General features: G+C 44.9%; 1 protein-coding gene across 3 annotated transcripts in view; it reads right to left on the bottom strand.

Moving 5' to 3' along the window:
• Positions 1-9,472, bottom strand: part of FOCAD (focadhesin) — a 38,682-nt gene extending 29,210 nt beyond the window's left edge. For 2 of the 3 annotated variants that reach the window (XM_078862398.1, XM_078862400.1), the window contains exons 1-9: positions 9,395-9,472; positions 8,269-8,350; positions 7,710-7,784; positions 6,666-6,820; positions 5,972-6,091; positions 5,244-5,345; positions 4,414-4,615; positions 2,620-2,826; positions 544-634 (exon numbers count right to left, since the gene is read on the bottom strand). In XM_078862398.1, the coding sequence (XP_078718524.1) occupies positions 544-634; positions 2,620-2,826; positions 4,414-4,615; positions 5,244-5,345; positions 5,972-6,091; positions 6,666-6,820; positions 7,710-7,784; positions 8,269-8,322 (1,006 nt within the window). In that variant the 5' untranslated portion in view covers positions 8,323-8,350; positions 9,395-9,472. The remainder of the gene's footprint in view (positions 1-543; positions 635-2,619; positions 2,827-4,413; positions 4,616-5,243; positions 5,346-5,971; positions 6,092-6,665; positions 6,821-7,709; positions 7,785-8,268; positions 8,351-9,394) is intronic. The other variant, XM_078862399.1, reaches the window with a different exon arrangement.
• Between the last annotated feature and the right edge of the window lie 7,762 nt (positions 9,473-17,234).

Raw genomic sequence — 17,234 nt, 5'->3', positions numbered from 1 at the left:
CCCTATATAAAGGGAGTGGCCAAAGATCTCAACCAGTGATTCTGCAGAAAGAGACTCAATAAGGCGTTTATGTAAAAGAATAACTGACGTTATGAACAAGATGGCTTATCACACACTGGTGAACAAGTAACAACATACTCCACATCAGTATTCAGTGTTCAGTGCCGTTAGAACACATGGCGTCTGTGGTGTCCGTGAGCTGTATCTAAAAAACAAACAACTGCGCACACAAGCACCTGGAAAGCGGACGAGAATGCAAGTACTTTTCAATGGAAAAACAGTCCATTTTCAACAAGTTTCAATAAAACACAAACGAGATTCTGTCTTTTATAATAATGGGAAAATATATATTTTTTAAATCCAGAAAAACAATAAAAACACAGGTTGCAAGCAACTTCTTAACTGCAATGGATCAACCAAGAAATGTATTGTTAAAAGCTTGTTTAATTACACACGTAATTGCAGGCCTCCATTACAGGCAATTAAGCACGCAGGCTGCAGACTACCGGCGCAAACGTTTGTAATGAAGATTGCCAGGCTTACCCAAGGACAGCATTGCCACCTCACTCTGGCTGGCGGGGGAAAGTAGCAGGAGCAGACTGATGCCTGCCAGCACCTGCTGGTGTGGGAAACTCTGCAGACAGCAACAGCAGCCCAGAGGGGAGGGCATTTAGGAAGGGGCATCACAGCGTGGCATCACAGACAATGAGAATACCCATAAATCTTGACTTAACTTTCGTGACTGCAGGAATTATTCTATGGTCCTTTCGGTAAAGTCACGTAGATAGAAAAAAAAAATAACAATAAAATAATTAAGAAAATTCTCGTGATGACGATTGCTTGTGTTGCCATCGAAACGTCGTGATATTTTTATTATTTTTTTATTCACTTTTTAAAAATTATTTTATTGTTATTATTTGTTATATGTATGTGACTTTACCGAAAGAACCATAGAATATACATACAAATCTCTTCACAAACACAGAATAAATCCCACATGTGAAAGTCAATAATCCCATCAGAATGGCCAATTCTTACGGGAAGACGAGCAGGATACAGATTACAAAGACAGATGTTTACAGTTATTATGGAAAGAAAACGGCGCTTATTTACAAACTAAAATGCAGGAAAGCCAGCCAGTAAATGAGGATCTATGTTGCATGATATATATAAGAACAAGTAAAAATGCATTGTGTTGAGGACTGGTACAAGCCTCTCACAAGCCCTGTCGCACAAAAGAAATCCAGCACACCCACAGTTCCCTTGCGCCTCCTCCTCCTCCCTCTTATATTACTCAGGGCCCTCCCTCATTGCTGCGACTCAAGTGGCCTTGCTCACACATCTACTGAAGCACATTGCATGGTAATCTTAATGGAGGTGGTCACTGTGCCTCTATCCGCCTGGTTGGTGGCATACAAGTGCAAGTCCATGAAATTCCTTCAAGTGTAGTATCAATGGTTTAACACTTATGTCCCTTCAAGGGAAACTAATGCAAATTCCCAGAACTGGATTTTTTCTTTACATTGTGACGCTGTGGTCAGAGAAATAGTTACAAATCACAAGGCTGCAGGTTCAAATCTCAAGTTGTGGGTCAACTCCAATTCAGTAGTGGTTGTGCTATAGACTAGGGCTGAACGATTTGGGGAAAATATCTCATTGCGATTTTTCTGACAGATATTGCGATTTGATTTGTGATTAATTTCAAGCTTCAGTTCAATATTCACCGTGTAATAGATTTAAAATATGTGATGGAGCATTACCACATGATACCATCAAAATATTAACTGCTCTATATATTGTAATGCAAGGATGAGAACTTTAAAGATATGAATTGCTTCCAACATGTATTTATTAAAATGTTTTAATTGAAATTGAACAATCAAACATAGAACAATTGTTCAGTTAAATAAAGTTATAATAATAAAAATGTAACAATTCCAATAAGAAAGTAATGGGACTTTTGAAATCGCTAAAAATCGCAGTCTTTGCGATTTGCTAATCGCATTGTTTCAAATTGCGATTTCGATTTGAAATCGATTAATCGTTCAGCCCTACTACAGACATGCTGGTCGCCACCAAAGAAATGCAGAATTTACACCACTGGCTCAGGATGGACAACAGACATCGGCACCACCCAATGCTCAGTTGAGCACACAGCAGATTTGACAGTGACTGCTGTACCTCTAAAGGCAAGCAACAACCGCCATTCGCAACTAAGTGGCGGTGACGTCACCACGACGCTTGTGCCAGGCCATGTGCACATTGAGGCCACGTGAAGTGTCGAAGGCAAGCACACGCCAGCCCACCCACATACTTGGGCACGGGCACTGCTCACGACACTCACCATGCTTCCCAATTCTGCTTGTAGATGATGGCATTATCAGCACGAGGCAGCCAAAGGCAGCGCATTCACGTGGATATCAGGAGCACTCGCTCGCGAGCAATTACACAAGATGCACCACGCTTGCTTCACGTAAAACTAAATGTAATCAAAATTCTGTACATTTAATAGACCGGTCAAGAGACGCAAACGGAGGTTGTGCTGCAGCGTCACCACCGTGGACGCAGCAGCAGCAGCAACCGTAGGCGTCTGCTGTCCTACACAACACTGCAAGGTACCTCAGGGACTGCGGCCTGGATGGCTTGCAGCAGTGACACGACGGTCTGGCAGTCCCCTGTGATGCGCACGACCAACTCGGCAAGGCACAGTAACTGCAGGGCCATCTGTGGGAGCTGGGACTGCCAGAGCTCGGGTTGCTTTAGCATGGCCCTGGCCAGAAACTCCATGATCAGCTGACATTCACAGAGACGTGCTGCGTCCCATGCCTAGCACACACACATATGTGGTCAAAGCCGTAAAGTGGCATGAGATATAAATGCGGAATTATGTTGCTCAGGTGAAAAAATACATCAGATTTATATTCAAACATTTAATGCACAGGAATGTCATAAAATGCATTTGTCGTATAAAATGGTGTTGTGTCAACTCTACAGCCACGTTAAGTAGAAGGGTCAATAAAGAGAAATACCACCCAAAGAGTGTGTACCATGTTGGACACATGCCTGGGCTGTGTGTTGGTATCCTTGACATTCAAGTAGGAGCATTACCCTAACATGTAGGTTTTGGCAGCCAATACTCCTATTCATAATTGATTGTTGGGTTAGGCCACAGAATTGTGTGGCCAAATTTGTATAGTTAAGACCCTCGACCACCTGACATAACCAAACAATTTAAATTGTCACGTGTTCAAGCTCAGCAGTGAAGTGACTTGAAAGGATTTTGGATTCTCATGAAGATGTTTTATGTCATTTCAAGGAAAACGTAATATCTATTGTTCAAGTTGTGAAAATTGTTCTTAAAATTTACGAACAGCTGAAATAATTATTTGTGCATCAAATGCATGTAAACGGGGCAACTTAATTTGTTTGGCTATGTCGGGTGGTGGAGGGTATTAATGACACACATTTGGCTAGATAATTACGTGGCCAAACCCTAAATTAAATTACAAGTCTGAGCATTGTTACCGAGAGTGGAACCCCGAGGCTGACGGTTGCTACAATCTTTGCATCCTATGGTACGACTGTTGTAGACAGTTTATGAAAGGGAAGTGATCGAGAGGGAACTAAGAAAACCACACTCTCCTCGACACATTTACAACCGACCCCTCTGCTGTTGTTGAAACTTATAGCTGGTTGGTACAGCATCCATTCAATCTCAAACTGTGTCCACATCAAAAGCTCTGAAACTATCTGCAGTTCCTGCACCTCCGTTCACACAGTCAGAACTCCTGTACCCCAGCTCTCGTATATTCTGACCCGCCCCCCTACTAGACATCTGTGAAAAAGAGCTTTATAACTCATCGGATTCCTCCAGTATAAATACATATTTGGATTCTGATCCGTGGTGTATATTGGGTACACTTGATGCACATGGACCAACAGAGTTTTATTCTGAGAGGTGAAACAACATCTTTGTTCTTAGAATAATGATGGTTTATTTTTTATCACAACAGGGTGTTTCAGAGCAGCTGTCCCTGTGTAGAAATTGAACCAGCGAGGGGATCTTTACCATCCAACGTGAAGCAGACGACATATTTTTAAGGTTAGTCCACACCACAGCAGTATTAACCTGGGCGGCCAGCCAAGGTCAACCTGAGACCCTCTGCAACAAGCGGAGAATGTGCTTCCGCTGGGCGGCATCACAAAAGTTATATTTTGAGAGGTAAAACACCATCTCTCCTATAACATAAGTCTATTTTACAAGCGAGTAGATTTAAAGTTTAACAAATTAACAATCATTTGTTTTTGGGTTGCACTTCCTAAAAGGCACAATAACCAATCACTTGTGCTACGCAAGCAGTAGCCGTCCCTTAATGAGCAGGTGAACAGGTGAAAGGCAGAGTCGCTGTAGACCTGCAGGTGTGGCACAAGGTTGTGCAGGAGCAGGAGCGCGTGCCGGTGCGTGGGCCTGCGCCGACCGCCGCCGATGCCTTCCGTCTGCAGCAGGGCCTGCAGCAGGCCCAGCCGCAGGGTGGCGTTGGCGTGGCCTTCGTCCGGCTCGCAAAGTACGAACCGCACGAACGGCTCCAGCGCGGCCACCACAAAGCCAGCGAGGCTGCAACGCAGCGGAGTTACTCTCGTCACGCGGCACAGCAAAGCACAGCCGGGCCACAGGACAGCAGCAGGCCAACTACCTTCTCCCTGCAATCTCAGTGACCTGGCTCCCTGAGAGTAAAGTGAACCAAGGAAGATAAACATGAAAAGCTCATCTCCGTTGGTGGTCTTGAGTCAGCAGAGGATATTTCACATTCCCATGGTAGGGACCAATCTCTCCTCAGGACAACCGCTATTGACTTCCCACTAAGTAGCAGTTAATTTATCGATTCTGAAGAAATTATGGGCTTAGTCAAACCCCGACAGGAATATGAACTCTGAACCTTTTAATTGTGAGTCATGCGCGCTCTAACCATCTGGCTGAACTAAAATATATATATATATAAATACTATATATATGCACACATCCTGACACACATACAAACAGGAGTAATAAGAGACAAAAAAAATTTAAATTGTACTAAACTCTATTGAAATGGAAAAACATTAAGTTGCTCTCTATTGGTTTATTGACATTTCGCAACCTCTAAACATCAGTTTTATATCTGGACAAATCAGTGACATTCTACTCATGGCTGTGTGGGCAGTTGGCCGTGGGCGCGTGTGAGGGACAGGTGCCAAGTGAATACCTCTCTTCTTGTATGCAAAGCATGGTGGAGATGTTTTGTAGGAGGACAGGCCAGCTGTCAGGCCGGTTCGTGAGTACACTAATGAAGGGGTGCGGTCGGCTCCTACGAGACATCACACACATGCTCATTGCAACAGTGGTTCTCAACATATATGGTATGGTGGCCCCCAATTGAAACCACGTGTCACAGCGCCGCTTCCCCACTGCCCTATGCACATGTGTGTTATTGCCTACACGCGTCGCGGCATGTCCATTGCGCGTGACGTCAGCGTGGCCTTACCAAAAAAGCAATTCTGGGCTAAAGCATTGTTACCGAGAGCAGTCCACTCTGAAGAGTGGAACACCAAGGCTGACGCTTGCTACAATCTTCACACACCGAGGTACAACTATTGTAGAGAGTTGTGGAAAAGGAAGTCATCAAGAAATAACTGAGAAAACCACACTATCCTTGATACATTTACAACCCTGAGTCCTCTGCTGTTGTTGAAACTTACAGCTGATAGGCATGGCATCCAATCAATCTGAAAAGGTCTGATACTCTCTGCAGTCCATGCAGGCCGTGCACCTCCATTTACACGTACTCTGGCTACCTCATGATCCTTGGTGCGTTTTGGGTATGCTCAATGCATATAGACCATACACATAATATGAACCTCACCCAATAACCGATTGTAAATCATGGTATTAATAGTGGCAGCTTGCGTGGAACCAAAACCCGCCAGCGCTCACCTGATGGTGAAGGGGCTCTTGAAGTGAGTGCAGCCTGGATCCTTGGCCAGGAGTTGCCGCACAGGCAGCAGCAGCAACTCCCCAAGGCTGCTCACCACCCCGTGCAGATGCCTGCCAACACAACACGGCCACACCACAAGGGTGTTGAACGTACAGCATTGAACGTCAGATTGATTGATGATCCAGCACTCACTGATTCACTCCAGTTGCTCGCTCACCAGCAGTTGATTTTTTATCGCTACGACTGTGGTTACTGTTCTTGTGAACTTCACTCGTTGATTCCTCCACCCGTGTTGAGGACTCGGTCAACCGGACGGACTGTTGCTTCTCACCCACACTGCATTCAACCACCACACTGCAGCTCACAACACTTCTCTTTCTGCTTCTTCTCTTGCACTGACCCACTTCAGAATTCCCTACAAATATCTCTTTTCCAAAGCTAATATAACCTTGCTCAATTCAAGACAAGTGTTAACTCTTATCCTTGTGTGTTTACATATTCGTTAGTCACCCAGTAACAGCTTAATGTTTCTGGAATTTAATTGCAACTGTACAATGATCAGTCTAAAAATCATCAATAAAAATAAGCATAATAATAACATAAATTATTATGCTTCGTAGTTCACATGTAATAAAGCAATCCCCAGTTTAGTGCCACCAGATGACAGCTGTGTTGGCAGTGCCAGGCACTCACGAGGCGGAGGGCACCATGTTCAGGAAGGTGTTGAGGACGTAGGTCGGGTCTGCGACGCCGCTGCGTGCCAGGGCCACCAGGGCCTGGCAGCAGCAGCTGCGTACCAACACGTCACCCCCGCAGGCCCTCTCCCACAGAAGCTGCAGGGCCGGGTTCTGGCACAGAACATTCAGCATGTGCACCGCCAATCACGACAAGACAATAAGTAGCCTCGGGTGCAGCGGCAAACTAATTCAAAGTGCGATATATACTGGTGGCTCACAGCACTGCGCCCACTCCACTGAGATGAATCTTGCATTCGAATTTGGGTCTCAGCCACTCATCATTAAAACCGTGTTTTCAAATATTCATGGTCTCAACACAGTCACCAATGACTGCACACACAAAAAATATGAATTTCTTTTTGCTTAATTTTGCATAATCCAGCTAATGGCTTGAATTTGTTTTTATCATGTGACAAAGACAACAGAGCAAGTGTGGCGTTCCACCTAGTGTCAATAAGCAGGTGAAGGGACCTCGGAAACAATTCTGTTATGTCACCTTCCAAAGACTGCTCTCATACCATTTTGTTGTGCACTGCTTCATGCGAGATATCCAAATGTAAATGCATTCTTCTAATGAGCATGATGCGAAAGCACAAATGAAATGTGAAAAATACAAAAGAGGACGAGGACGCATTTTGCCTCAACAGAAGCTGGAAGACGTCCCAGTATCGGTATTTTCAGAAATACTTTATATGTTCAGTACCGTATTCGTGTTGTGCATGCCTACGATCAAGTGCACTGGTAGCGAGGCTGTAGTAACATTAAAAAGGATGTGAAGATATTTATAAGATGTTCATATGCTGTGGATTAAGTCCAAGGGAACCCAGCTGCCAGCTTCAATCTCACTGCACAAAGCACCGTTCATAAAATAATGAATGCCTGGCCTTCCTGGAGACCCAAACGCACTCAGCAGCACACTTACAATGGGGGCAGGCTTAATGAGACACGCATGCAAGGTATGCAGCCGTACAGACCCAAGTTCGACACATGCCAATCATACCTCATGCGATGTCTTGTCAATCACACCAGTGCCCTTTACTTCTTTCAGCACCTCAGCCACCAGCTTATCCACTGCCTACAATTATGGAAACAGGGAACATAAGGTCAAACACTTTTCAACAAAATACACGTTGCACATACAATGAATAGCATTGTTAAAGCTTTTTCAAATGTCTGCATGTGAAATGTTATAAATAAAATAAAAACATTACAAATTGACAAAAACTGCTTCAAAGTGAGAAAAAACCCATCCTCGCCTCGGTCTCATTCAGATGCATGAATATTTGCATTGAAAATCAATAAATTAGCAAGAATCTTGCAAAGAACTATATTTTAATCGTCAACTTAATTCGCCAAATTAGAGTTAAAACAGTACCTATATTAATTACATTTATTCATTATCCATGACTCTTTGTGACGGAGTTGTCATACAAAGGTCCTCAGTAAATATTCGATTAAAGACCTGCCCGTGGCTTCAGACAAAGGCATTCATGCATGCGGGACTGCAAATGCCATGCAGTGCAAATGTTGGTATGCAGAGGCAGAGGCGCATACAATACCTGTGCCTGTACGATCACGTTTTGGAAATCCAGGCGCTTCTTCAGCTCCTCCATCTTTGCCAGTGGAAGTGCGGCCACTCACCTTGGGCATGGAAGGAACGTGAAACACATTAAACGAGATGCATCGAACATCTCAGCGTAAGGCCGGTTCCACACTATGACAAGGAACAGGATTGATTCTAGTCTGTTGTGACAATATGTTCAGCAGCGAAATGCCAATGTCGAGGTCTGCCAGCCACGACGAGAGGGCTTCAGGAGAGTTGGCGAGGTTTGCTGTTCCTCTTCCATTGAAGGAGCGCAGACTTCAATGGTTTACTATATTTTGGTTCAAATTCCATCATCTCTCTACTGTGGGTCTTTTTTTTGAAATTTCCAGTCATGAAGATGTGCATATCGCCCTGTTGATATTATGATGTGATTGGCGGCTACAGCGGTGTCATTGACTAAAGGCAAAGAGCTAGGAGGAGATGCGATGTTTTGCTCTCGAATGGGGTGTTTATTCTGGACGTCTTCCGGATCTGGGCGAGATTCTTGATAGAAATATTTAGCACAGGTCGCAAGGCCATTGTGTGAAAACGTCACCCGAATATACCCCATGGCCTTTCGTTACAAACGTTGAATAGTGGCGCTCGAGTGTTGTGGTGAGGGAATGTTCCAAAAGTCATCATCATCATCATCAACTCTTCAGCTCTCTCCTCCTAGCGGCAATGGGAGTGGACTCGCAAGCCCGGGCTACGGGGGTTACGGGGGGTGACCCATCCACATCGTTGAGGGGACCGGCGGCGCGAACTCCCAGGCGTCACGGGGATGCAGCCGCGTGAACCGTGCGAGCCCACTGGTCGCATGTCCCGCACCCCTTGCTTCGCTTCCCGCTTACAGCGAATATTCGAAGCGGCTTCTAGGTCGACTCGGCCTTAAATGAGTACCCGGCGCGGTGTGTAAACATCAGCGCGGTCCTGCTCGCCACGCTCCCCCCCCCCTACTCCTCTCGTGTGCCACGCCGGCTTTCATTGACGCTCCACTACAAGCCCTCGCCCTGCGTCAGGGCGCAGGGCCACGCGGCAGAGTTGGGGGACCGTCGACCGCTCGGGCTGCCCGTGACAGCGGCCCACACGGGGCCTCTCACCTGAGCGCCGCTGCTGCTGCTGAGATCACGTGGCGCCTTCTCGGCGGGGTGGGGGGTGAGGGGGGGCGCTCTAAAGGGGGGTGCGGGGGGGGTCCCTCGTGCGCGACCCGCACTCCGGGGGGAGGGGCTGGGAGACGGCCACGCCCTCTCGGGCCTCGCTTCCGCTTCCCCTCGCGCGGTGACGTCACGCGGCCGCCGAGTTTGTTGGTGGGATGGAGTTTATTTTATTGTTTAATTTTTATTGTATTATTTCCCTTCTACGTGCCTTTACAGAAAGAACCAAGAATATGAATCCCTGCAGTCACGAAAGCTTTAAATCGAAATTTAGGATGGAGTTTGTTGGTAGAGTGGAGTTTGTGGGTAGGACGGAGTTTTGAAAAATTATAATACTCCGACTGATGCTCCTGCTGTTGTGGAGTGACTCATGTAGCCAGCTTATGGCTGCAGGGTTTGGTGGTACATGTTGTTTATGCCATTTATTGTGAAAATTCGGTTACAGTTCCTATGATCACTGTTTCATTGCTTTCATGGCTTTATTTTGGTTATTTCGAAAAGTGTATTGGTTTAGCCATGTTTGTTTGTTGTAGTACAGAGTTAAGACTGATGGCCTTAATCTAAGTTGTCTTGAGATTGTTGTTGTTTGACTTGCATCCCACTGGGATTTTTGCACACAGCGTTGGTGTACGGTGCTTTTTCTGCAATATTTTGCTGTCTTTTCTTGTATTTTCTGTTTGCACTCAGTCACATTCACTTTAAGATGTTTTTTTTGTTCATGTTTTTGTTTGTTGCGGTTGCACCCGATTCAAGAGCCGAATGGCTCACAGGGCTACATCTAATACATGAACTTGTTTGTTGGTAGTGCAGCAGGAATCCGATGAGCTATGAAGCTCCTTGTCACATGTCCAGTCGGGGCGGGTCAGAAAGTTACAATACAAACACGAAAGGAGTGCAAAGTATAGGAAAGATAAACAGATAACTTAAGCAAATATATAAATACATTTGAACTATTTTTTTTATCTTACCAGTTAAAGCCTACTGAGATAAACATTTATTTTTCAGAAGCTACCTGGCCACAAATGATAGCTTTGGGGCCGTCCATATATGACGTCACGCGATTTTGGATGATTTTTGCCCCCCCCCCCCCCTTCGTCACACGGCGTCACAAAAAGTCAGACCCCCCCTCAAATATGACGTCACATAGCTCTGCCCCCCCCCCCAAAAATATATAACATGCTTCAAATCGCTTTAAACTATTGTCATTATAGTGCGTATTTAATGTGGCGCTGCACTCTGATGTTGTAGGATAAAACATTTATTTAAAAGTCTAATTAAGTAGAACGTGTTGTCTATATTTAAAGTTGCGCATTTTGATGTGACGTCACATTTTTCAACCCCCCCCCCCTCGTCACATCGTCATAAATGTCTGACCCCCCCCCCCGTAGGTGTGTGACGTCATTTATGGACGGCCCCTTTACAAAGTGGCTTATCACGTGTGGAAATTTATGATGTAATTATGTTTGAGCGGGTTGTATTTGCGTTAGGTGATGGTGGTGGTGATGGTGGTGTTGATGGTGGTGGTGGTGGAGATGGTGGTGATGGTGGTGGTGGAGGTGGTGATGGTGGTGGTGGAGGTGGTGATGGTAGTGGTGATGGTGGAGGTGGTGATGGTGGTGGAGGTGGTGATGGTGGTGGAGGTGGTGATGGTGGAGGTGGTGGAGATGGTGGTGGAGGTGGTGGCGGTCTCTCCCCTCCGCAGCCTCCACTTCCGCGGCTCCTGCGACTCCCCGCCTCGCACGAAACACGGAGGCCGGCCACGGCACGCTCGGCTACAAGCACGTCTCTTTCATTTTGAATGGCAAGATGCATCAGGGTAACAATTAAAACAACAATTGTATTGATGTATAGGTTTTCGCTGCTCGATGAGTGAGAATCGCTCAGAAAAGCTGCGTTTTCAGGATAGCCGTGGCGAGCGCCGCTCCTTTCTCCTCCTCCACGACGTTTCGTCTCCCACGTTGGAGGCATCTCCAAGCAGTGTTTAGGAGTCGCTCTCAACACAACTTTCCCACAACACGCCCCACGGTTGTATATGTACCCGCCACGCCAATCCACAAACCAGAATAGGTCCGAGTCCTCGGTCCTTACGGTGCTTCGCCCTGGAGAACGCGAGACGCCAGGGCACGTGTCTCGTGGAGTCCACAATGGCCGTGAACTCCACGCCGGGGCGAGGTCACGGACGTGCGGTGTTGGCAGGGGGCGGATGGACTCCGCCACGGGGAGTCGCGCTGTCTCAGCGCCTGCGGCTGGGAGCCGCCGGCGTGGGGGACGCGTTGGTGGTGGCTGACCTGGTTCCCTGCCTGGGGGTCACCGCTATGCCCTAAGTGAGACGAAGCGATACGCCGTTTTGTTTTGATATTCCTGGGATTCCCCGCTCACTGTCCCACTGGATCACGGTTGCAAGCTCAGCAGAGTTAAACTCATCATCAGATTTATCTTGCACCTTATTTTCACCAAGAAAGAAAACCCTATTAAAACTGACCACTGCACCTTTTGCGAGTCAAGTGTTATTGTTGGTAACCTTCACCTCAATGAAATGGGCTGCCCTGATGGCTAATGACAATGTTCAGTGACGATTACATGGGCGGTGAGCTGCAAGGCGCCTGACCTCTGCAATGCAGCCGCCAGTCATTGAGCTGTGCGTGCGCAGTGAGTGTGAAGGTAAATAATTGACACTCGACCGCACATGGGCTGCTCACAATGTGACTGATGCAAAACATTCCATGTGCATCCGATTGTAAGAAGATTATGACAAAGCCTTCACTGTGTTGTCAGAAACTTATTTTTTCAATATCGGGTAAATACAATGGCCAAATTTCCATTCTTCTGCCAATTTGTTTTCCAAGTTAACATTGGCTGCTCAGAAATGAATTGGGCACTATAACTCCATTTATATAACTCAATGCCAATAGATATCAACACACTAATTTAACAAACTGGTACAATTAGTCAAGTTTGTTCATAGTTTGCTGTTGTGCCTTATACATCAGCAGCCAATGTCCACTGCTGAAAGGGTTTTTCTATGCTTCGAGTACGGTACTGTACTTCATTTCCATAACCATTTGCATTGTAAGGCCTAGCATGTGTATGTGTAGCCTTCAGTCTCGCGCCCTTGCTCCATCACCTCTGGCTTTGTTGATACAGCCTCTCCCACACCGACACTGTTGACAAGAATTAATGATAAGGTCAGCACGCTCGTGTACACAGACCACCCTCATCCACACACCATTGCTCTATTGCCATATATCTCAACTGTGCAGAACCTCACCCATGCCTTAAGCACCTTTCATCGTGACTCCAGTACTACACTTCTCTCTCCTCCATCATCTCCATCTCTCTTACCAACATACTTCAGATGATCCAAATCGCAAGATTCCTCACCCGTACATGTAAGCATGGCCACATCACACTAAAACTGCGATCCTTTAACTGGCTCCCATACCTGGATCAACAGTTCCCTCACTGTCTTCAGGGTCCTTAATGAACTAGTCAACGTTTACTCCTCTCCTCTCACGCCTCTCCACTCGCTCTAACAAACTACTCCCCACTCCCGCAACCAAAGCCTGCACACGGAGCCCCCAACAGACCTTCGCTCAGTCGCCTTCTCTCTACTTTCTACATAGCTTCGAACATTCTACACCGACCCATTCGTACTTCCAGCTCCTTGCCTCTGTCCACATCCAGATTGGAGATATTTTCTCTTCTTCCCTGCCCGTGACTATCTTATCTCGGAGGGGAAAAGCCGCACTATTTAATTATACCCCTCCTTGTCTCCCGTGATAAACGTTTCACTGTTTTGTACAGTGTATTGAGATGCAGTCATGTTTAGAAACGATGTAAAAACTAAATTATCGTAATTGTAATACAACTTATGTGCATACATTATTTTATTACTATTAAACTATACATCTTAATCGTGAATAATCTGTCTCATTATCAATGAACTCACAATGTATTTGATTTAAACGTATATAGACATTTGGCTAAGTATGCTACATTATTTAGAGAATACACGCATTACTATATATTTGAATCCATCTGCTCGTTCCACATAACAGAAAATCACTACGCCTAACGGTAGTGTTTTGAATTGAAGATATCCCATCACAGTCTCTTGAAGTAGCATTGTATATTTAAACATGCATTATAAATACTTAATGGTGTGTATAAAGTACCATTAATGCTGGCCTGTTTGAGACAACTGCAGTGATATGTGAACAAATGAGGCAGAGAAAAGAGTGTATGTATTATAAATAAATAAGTAAGTATTATAAATACACTGCTGGAGTGTACACATAAAGTTGCATTATATTCATACTAAAATAAAAAACGAAATAGTCATATATCAGTTGTTAAAAAATACATATATATACATTGGAGAGAGCGACATGGGCAGGCCACGTTTCACGATCAGTGTCAGCGCGGGGATTTACGTGACCGCGCGGTCGCTCGCCTGCAGGCATCACGCGCCCCGTCTCCCTCGCGCATTCCCTGCAGGCTGGAGGAGGGTCCCGACTATCCACACAGATGGGGGACGAGCTCCAATTAATGCGGCGTGAATGAATACACAAGCTGAAGAGCGTCCACTGTGGTTTGGTGCCATTCTATTTTATTCTTGCGGATGATGGCAACATGTTCAGGAGCTAATGCCAATGTCGAGGTCTGCTAGCCACGACGAGAGGGCTTTGGGGGAGAGTGTCGTGTTGCCATTCCACCTCCGTTGTCGGAGCGAAGACTGCAGTGGCTCGAAGCCATGGCTCCTTTTCTGAGCCTATCTCTGCAGACTTCTCGAGTGTTATCTCCTCTCACAGGTGGGGTTTCTGCACGTGTTCTGGTTTCCTCCTGTATGCAAATACTCCTGGATGGAAAGCGGCCAACATCACAATGCAGAACCCTCGTGAAAATTCGCGAGGCTCAAGGGCTTTGCGGTATAAATAGTTGGCATCTTGTTTAGGATATTCGAGCTTTCTGCTTTAATGCCCATTAATAAGGATCGTGAGGGGGCATAATCTGACTGAATCTCAGAAACTTACCATACAATCTATGATGCATTATGGTTATCTCAAGTTCTCAGAACATGTTTTGGTCTTTACAAAGTGTTGTTTGGCTTCAGACGCGCTCTGCTCCCTTGACGCAGGTGTCTCAAGGATGATGCTGCTGCTGTATGGAAAGTGGGGGAACTCAGTGTCGGCTTTCTGGTCACGCGATCAAATCGTTTAACGAAATGTCATCGCCACTTGCCTCGGGGTTTTTTTCTCCTCTCTCAGATGAGGCGCTCACTTTTGGACGAAATATATTTAACAATCGCAAGAAGAAACAACCCCTGGAGCACTTTGTAATGAAAGCACAATTTCCCCAACTAATCAACAGTGTTGTTGATTACATTTGCATAATTTCTTCCCCTAATGGTCTGCTCCCTGCCGCGTTGGCAGCACAGCGTCCAGACTGCTGCAGCTGCGCGGTTTGCTCCTCGCTGATTTTGTTTTTAGTCCGCGTGGCACGGGAGGCAGCGGCTGCAGATGAATGAACGCGAATGTTCTAAGGACATTTTGAACTGCCTCGTTGAGCCTCAGGCCCTCGACTTGAAACTAAGAACTTTCAGAGATCATGTGTTGTGCCACGCGACATGAACACGTACCGCTATTTCAATGTACTACGTGAATGCCTAATGCAGAAGTATCACATGTATACTGTTCAACATTATTTGAGAAAATAATTTTTTATGATAATGATTTGTTTTGATACAGTGCCTTTATTTGATAAGTCCTCGGCACAGAGTGGGAAAGATGTAGCTCATCGGATCAATCTCACACACCCCTATTTCCATGGATCTCAAAGGGGTACTGATATCCAGGACCTCGGATATCAAGGCTTTATTTCTGAAATCCTATCAGGACTTAAATACAATCGATCCCCCTTTGGGTACAATCTACTGGCCATCTGCGAAAAAGAGCAACATAGCTCATCGGATTCCTCGAGTCTAACGAAAGATTCTTCTTAATTGAGGATTGCCTTTCAAATCGTCATGTGACAAAAGGTACAGATACATTATCTCAGCTTTCTTTGCCGGCGATACATTGGTGTGGATGGATAGGTTGTCACCCTTATGGAAAATGCCTGGTCCCGAAAAAGAAAATTCAACACATTTGTCCAAAACACTTTGAAAGGAAAATTATATAATATAAATTATATATAATATATTATATAAATTAGAATATGCAACGGACGTTTTGGGCACTGACCCTTCTTGACAGCAAATAGAGAGACGAGAGAGAAAAAAACAGTCTCGGCAAACCTCCACTGGCCTGTACCACGCAAGAGCCAACTCACCCAGAATGCACCCAACCTCATCCCATTTCAGAATCTCAGCAGAATTGAGCCTGCTTTGATGTGTAACTACCATTCATAAAAGAGAGGGCATAGGGCATGTATGACTGCGTGGTGGCCAGCAGAGAGGGTGCAGCAACACCCGTTGCTCGACTCGACTTCTATGTTGCGACGGCTATGCTCTCCACCTGCAACTCGCACTGACCAGCATGGTGAAGTCACGTGGAATATCCCGGACAACACGGCCCTCATCCAGCAGTGAATTGACTAAAGGGCTGTACACATATACAGTAAATTATATATGAGTAATTTAAGGAGTAATCAATCTTAATTTTGGGGCTTTCGTGACTGCAGGAATTACTCTTTGGTTCTTTCGGTAAAGTCACGTATAAAGATAAAATAATAAATTAAATAATAGCATACGACGTTTCGATTGCAACACAAGCAATCATCATCAGGTATAAATGAAATAGCAACACAACTCTAACCAGAAAACTATAGACAGACATATAAGCAGACAGACATCACCAAGATACATACCTGATGATGATTGCTTGTGTTGCAATCGAAACGTCGTATGCTATTATTTAATTTATTATTTTATCTTTATACGTGACTTTACCGAAAGAACCAAAGAGTAATTTAAGGAGGTTGGGAAAAGTGTTTCCAGACAAAAAAGATGTATTTTTCTATCATAATCAATTTGGAGTTTTAATATGTACTGCAAGTATGAATATACACATGGACATTTCAGTTTAAATCCAACGAAATGTTGAGGCTGCAGTCCGAAGCGAAGATGCACGCACGGCATTTTATCGGTGTCATGGGTGTCTGCTTTATTGCTGAGTTATTGCCGTTAATGAAGGTCACACTTTTTGTTCTGCATGAGGGACAGTAATTCTCTCTTAACAATGTCAACACTGATTTGAAGAACGTTCTCAGCCTTGAGAGAAACCACAGCAAAATACTTCAAAATAAGAACTTGGTAATCCATGGAAACAAATTACTAAAACGTTGTTTAATTAAATGCAATTACAAATGATAAATCGAAGCCATACAGTAAGTTTCGCTGTAATAATTGATGAGAATAGGATATTATTTTGTGAAAGTAAAAATGTCATTGAAGTCTCAAATTCACTAATTTTACATTTCAGACAACTTAATTAATGGCCAGTTGAGAACCCAATAAGATAAGCGTATTTTGTGAATGATTCCCTGGGGTTTGATACAAGAATAAAATGTGTACACTAACAAAAAATTAGGTAGAAAACCAACACATATCAAACAACGATTTAAAGGAAATAACGTAGAATGAAGTGCAAAATACTAAAACATTGTCCAGCTATATGCATGTTTTTTTAAAACAGAATCTAAATGCGAGTAATTTCCAGAACCTTGCATGTGTATGATCGCTTTAAGAGTTGTCTCCGACTTGCTTTGGCGACGTCACGAGTGCCAC

This window comes from Lampetra fluviatilis, chromosome 13, assembly GCF_964198595.1.
Source record: "Lampetra fluviatilis chromosome 13, kcLamFluv1.1, whole genome shotgun sequence".
NCBI classification, from domain to species: Eukaryota; Metazoa; Chordata; class Hyperoartia; order Petromyzontiformes; family Petromyzontidae; genus Lampetra; species Lampetra fluviatilis.
This window is presented reverse-complemented; position numbering and strand designations above follow the sequence as displayed.